The 4302-nt window shown below is 46.2% G+C and overlaps 1 protein-coding gene across 1 annotated transcript; it reads right to left on the bottom strand.

The window, feature by feature from the left end:
* Positions 1-737: 737 nt before the first annotated feature.
* Positions 738-4289, bottom strand: neurl2 (neuralized E3 ubiquitin protein ligase 2). The gene is made up of 2 exons (XM_015058842.1): positions 3301-4289; positions 738-989 (listed from the first exon to the last, which is right to left on the bottom strand). The coding sequence occupies exons 1-2, from the start codon at positions 4043-4045 to the stop codon at positions 874-876; spliced, it is 861 nt and encodes a 286-aa protein (XP_014914328.1). The 5' UTR covers positions 4046-4289; the 3' UTR covers positions 738-873.
* Positions 4290-4302: the final 13 nt, after the last annotated feature.

Raw genomic sequence — 4302 nt, 5'->3', positions numbered from 1 at the left:
TTATTATTATTATTATTGTTATTATTAATATTAAAACAAAAATAAAAAGCAGGCAAATTGGACATACACATTTTTGTTCTTTAAAGAACTTAAATAGTTTGAAGTCTTTTACTCTCCACGTCGATCATGGATGATAACAGGTCATCAGGTCAGGCTGAGGCAGCACTGTAAGAAATACTGCCACCTGCAGGTAGGAGGTAGCATCACTTGAGCTAAATGTTTTCACCATTTTTTTGTTGAAAATTTGCAACAACAAAAAAACACTCAGTGCAAAAAATGCAGTGAACTGTAGATGTTGCATTTCTATGATAAAAACCGAAGGGCTGCTTTAGCATGATGCTGCCACTACCATGCTTCACTGAGTTTCTGTTAGTTCTGATGGAAACTTCTCCTGACTGATCTAGAATCTAGCAGAACCTCCTCTAAAATCCGTTCTCGGATGTAACGTCACTTCCGGTTGACTCACCTGGTTTAAAGTGATCCTTGTAGATTTCCTCTCCCCCGAACCGACAGAAGGACATGTTCGGTTACTCGACCAGAACCACAAAGATAATCCTAATCTGGGTTCTGTTCGTCCTCACTGACGGCACCGCTTAGATTCTGGTTGCTACGTGTGACGTCATCACGGCTGATACTGTGTAAAGGTGAAGCTCCTCCCGTTCATCATGGCTGCCGCTAGATGGCAGTGTCGGACATTAGGATATTATATGTTTCAACATGGCAGCTGGACTCAGTCCGATCATTTTCTGCTTTATTTAACATAAAAACAAGAACAGTTTATCTGGGAGAAATTAATGGAAGTTTTTATTCGATTTCTTCAGTCATTTGAAAAGATCTCCGCTGGTTCTTCTTTTTTCTGCACATCCAGACGCTTCATTCATACTTGCAGTAGTGCTTCAGCGCGTCAGGCAGCTGCAGCCAGTCGATGGCCATCCTGTGGACAATGTGCTTCTGAATGGCCTTCCTGCACAGCGTCTGCAGAGAGGAGACTGAGAGAGACAACAGATCACTTATCACGAGAATCTGCAGGACACCACTTAGAAACCTGTCAAAAAAAAACAAAGCTACCATAAAAAGGCTCCTAAAACAGATGATAAACGAAGCATAAACTTGTATATCAAGTTTCTCATGAGAGCCTGAAACGTTCTGACATGTGCATTACAGAACATCTCACTTGCACTGCTGAGCCTGGGTTTCTTGAGCAGAATTCTCAGAGAGTCATTATAAGCAACCTTAAGCTTCTGCATGCTAGCTTTTTTAAAATTTACACCACAAAGGAGCTGCATACATAGACCTCTGCAGTGTCATATAACAGCAGGAGGTCCTTGATCCTGGAGACTATATGAGTTTTTCTTCCCAACCCAGAACTTATCGACCCCCTTAGCACCAAAGAACAGTCCCCTTTCCTTAACAACAGACGAATGGGCAGACCATCTGTGTTGGGCTCCACAGAATCCCTGGTACATCACAATCAGGGATTCACACCTATTATCCAACCAAGCTTCTCTTCTCTGACCAGAACCTATAAAAGGAAGCCAGATCCACTGTTGGTCAGAGCAGACTGACGGACTCCTTTCACTCTGTATTTCTGTTCTCACCTTGCAAGGTTTTGACTCATTTCTTATTTCTTCTCATCCAGACTCTTGTTAAAGTAATTTCTGCCATCACAAGTATCGCATTAGAAAAGGTTCATGGAAACAAAAAAAATTTATAACTTCCTCAATTTTGCAAAAAAAAAAAAGTTTTTACGTTCGCTGGAGGGTTTTTGCTTTTCCAAAGAATACTTGTCCACACATAGCAGAGTTTTCCTAAAAACAAATATCTCTTCCTACAGGAAACGTAGCAAAAACGTAGCATCGTACTCCTGAGCATTGTTTTAAACATGTCAACCTAAAGAGGACAGTGTAACGCTATGCTAAGACCTGTCAGCCAATCAGATTGCTTCAAAATAACCAGCACTTCCTGTTTGGAATTAAATATGGTGCCAGGAAGTTCATCAGTGATGACAGACAGAGAGGTTGAACTCCTTAATTACTATCCATCCAGTTTCTTTACATCCTTGTCCCTTGGTGGGTTGGGAGAGGTGCTGGTGCCTTTCCAGCTAACATTCTGGGTGAGAGGTGGGGTCACCCTGGACAGGTCCAGAACAGGACAGGGCAACACAGAGACAAACAACCATTTGGACGTCATCACAGCTGATAGTGTGATGACTATCACCGTGAGAAAAACCAGGTGCTCTGGTTTTTCTCCAGGAAACCAGAGTACCTGGAGAAAGCCCACCATGCACAGGGAGAACATGCAAACTCCATGCAGAAGGACCGGAGCTGGGAATCAAACCCAGAACCTTCTTGCTGCAGGGCAACAGCTCTACCAACTGCGCCACTGTGCAGCCCTACTTAATTACTAATTATTAGAATATAAAGTTAATAAGAACATCCATCAGAACCAGATATTAGTGGATTATGTGTCAGACTAATGCACAGGACGCTACATTTCCATTTTCCATTGAACACATAAACATGGAGTTTTCTCAAATTTCCACTTGGTTAAAGTTTTTATAAATATTGGTTTTTATTTACATTAAGAAGTTTTGGTGTAGATGAAAGTCCAAAACACATAAAAATGTATTTGTTTCCCCAGATATCCGGCTACATCTGGACTAGGCCTCAATGCGCTAACATGTTAGCCGAATAAGTTCTGGCTCTGAGCCCAACACCGGAGCAGGAACCAAACTCTGAGTGCCGCCCTGCAGGAGTGGAAGACGCTCTCCATGTTTCTGAGATCTGTGGTCCACACTAGTTAGCAAATTATTCTCGTTTCTTCCAGCTGTTGCTGAAAGTGCCTCCGCTATATGTGATAGTTACAATAAGTAGTGTGTATATTCTGTGTGTGAGGGAGACGTGTAACAGCCGTCCTCCGGTCAGAAGGGGGCGCTGCGTGCTGTAACCCGCATGCTTTTGGAGCAAGTGAGAGACGGTGTGTGGAGACATATTATGTCTATGGGAGGATAAAGTCCGTGCGGCTTGTAAGCCGAAGCTATTAAATTGACCTCTTACCACCGCGTGGTTTATGTTCACACGGGCAAGTGAGGGATTTCACCCCGAAGTCGAGACCTACTTCGGCCCTGGAGGAAATGTCTTCCCTGTGATTTCGGACCACGGTCAGAAGACAGAAGCAGGATCGGATAACACAACCATTTCGCTCTGTTGGAAGCTCGTTCACATTTTCATGTGCAGCATTTTAAAAGTTCACTCAAACTTCACATAAAGATTGGACGTGAAAATGGCTACTGACACTCACATCCGTACTCCACCTGGACGATGCGAACCGTCTTGGTGGCAGCGAAGACGTCCACCACGGCGTACAGCGGCCTGCTGGACGGGATTCCCTTGGCGGAGGCCCCCATGTCCTCTCCGTTGATCACGATGTGCATGTCGGCCGTGTCTCTGCTCTTCGGTACGTACAGAACTCCGATCCTGCTGCGTCTGGCCGTGGGCGGCAGCGCGTTGGTCTTATACAGGTCGTCCAGGATGTGGCTGAAACGCCCCGGACGGCTCCGGCCGGCCAGTTTGTCTCTGGGGATTCGAACCGAGTCAATGTACAGGTGAGAGTCCGTGAAGAAAGTCTCTGGTTTGGTGTTGCCTCCTTCGTCTACCTGAACTCCGTCCTCTTCCTCTCTTCGTCCAAGTCTCCGCCCGGCGTGTTGGACCTCAGGCTCCTCCAGGACCTTGTTGTGGTTTCGAGTGATGGCGAACACCCAGCTGTCGCCCAGCTCCATCAGGTCTGGGATGGAGTATTCAGGGACCACGGCCAGACTGTGCGGGTCCCAGGCGGTCAGGCCGATCCGCAGGTGGCCGCACCAGCCCAGCTCCTTCTCTTCGATCTCTATCAGGAAGATCTCTCCGGGTTTCAGCGGCCGTTTGCTGAAGCAAATCCCATTAGCAAAGCTTTCCACTCGGGTGGCCTGCGTTCCCGACTGGTCCAGGATTATGTTGGTACCGTGGTTGGGGTGAAACTCCAGGAACTGGTCAGAAAGAGTCTCCATTTCGTTTTCTGTCAATCAGAACCAACCGAACTAGAACCAAAAGCTAATAAAAACAAGAAGGATCAAAGTTTCCAGTCAAACTGGGTGATCTTCTGACCTCAGTCCAACACATGAAGACTGGAGGCACCATGGAGTCCTGCTGCCCTGCTGGACGCGACACGCAGCTGGCCTCTGCAAGGGGCTATTTTTAAACGGCTGCCTGTGTGTGTGTGTGTGTGTGTGTGTGTGTGTGTGTGTGTGTGTGTGTGTGTGTGTGT

This window comes from Poecilia latipinna, unplaced genomic scaffold, assembly GCF_001443285.1.
Source record: "Poecilia latipinna isolate Pla-1442-1.1 unplaced genomic scaffold, P_latipinna-1.0 Scaffold1578, whole genome shotgun sequence".
In the NCBI taxonomy this organism is placed as follows: Eukaryota; Metazoa; Chordata; class Actinopteri; order Cyprinodontiformes; family Poeciliidae; genus Poecilia; species Poecilia latipinna.
This window is presented reverse-complemented; position numbering and strand designations above follow the sequence as displayed.

Excerpts from the sequence above, each read along its gene's own strand:
- neurl2 (XM_015058842.1), bottom strand. The coding sequence starts at position 4,045 with ATGGAGACTCTTTCTGACCAGTTCCTGGAGTTTCACCCCAACCACGGT. Across the intron at positions 990-3,300 it reads CGTCCAGGTGGAGTACGGAT|TCTCCTCTCTGCAGACGCTG; the intron begins GTGAGTGTCAGT and ends TGTCTCTCTCAG.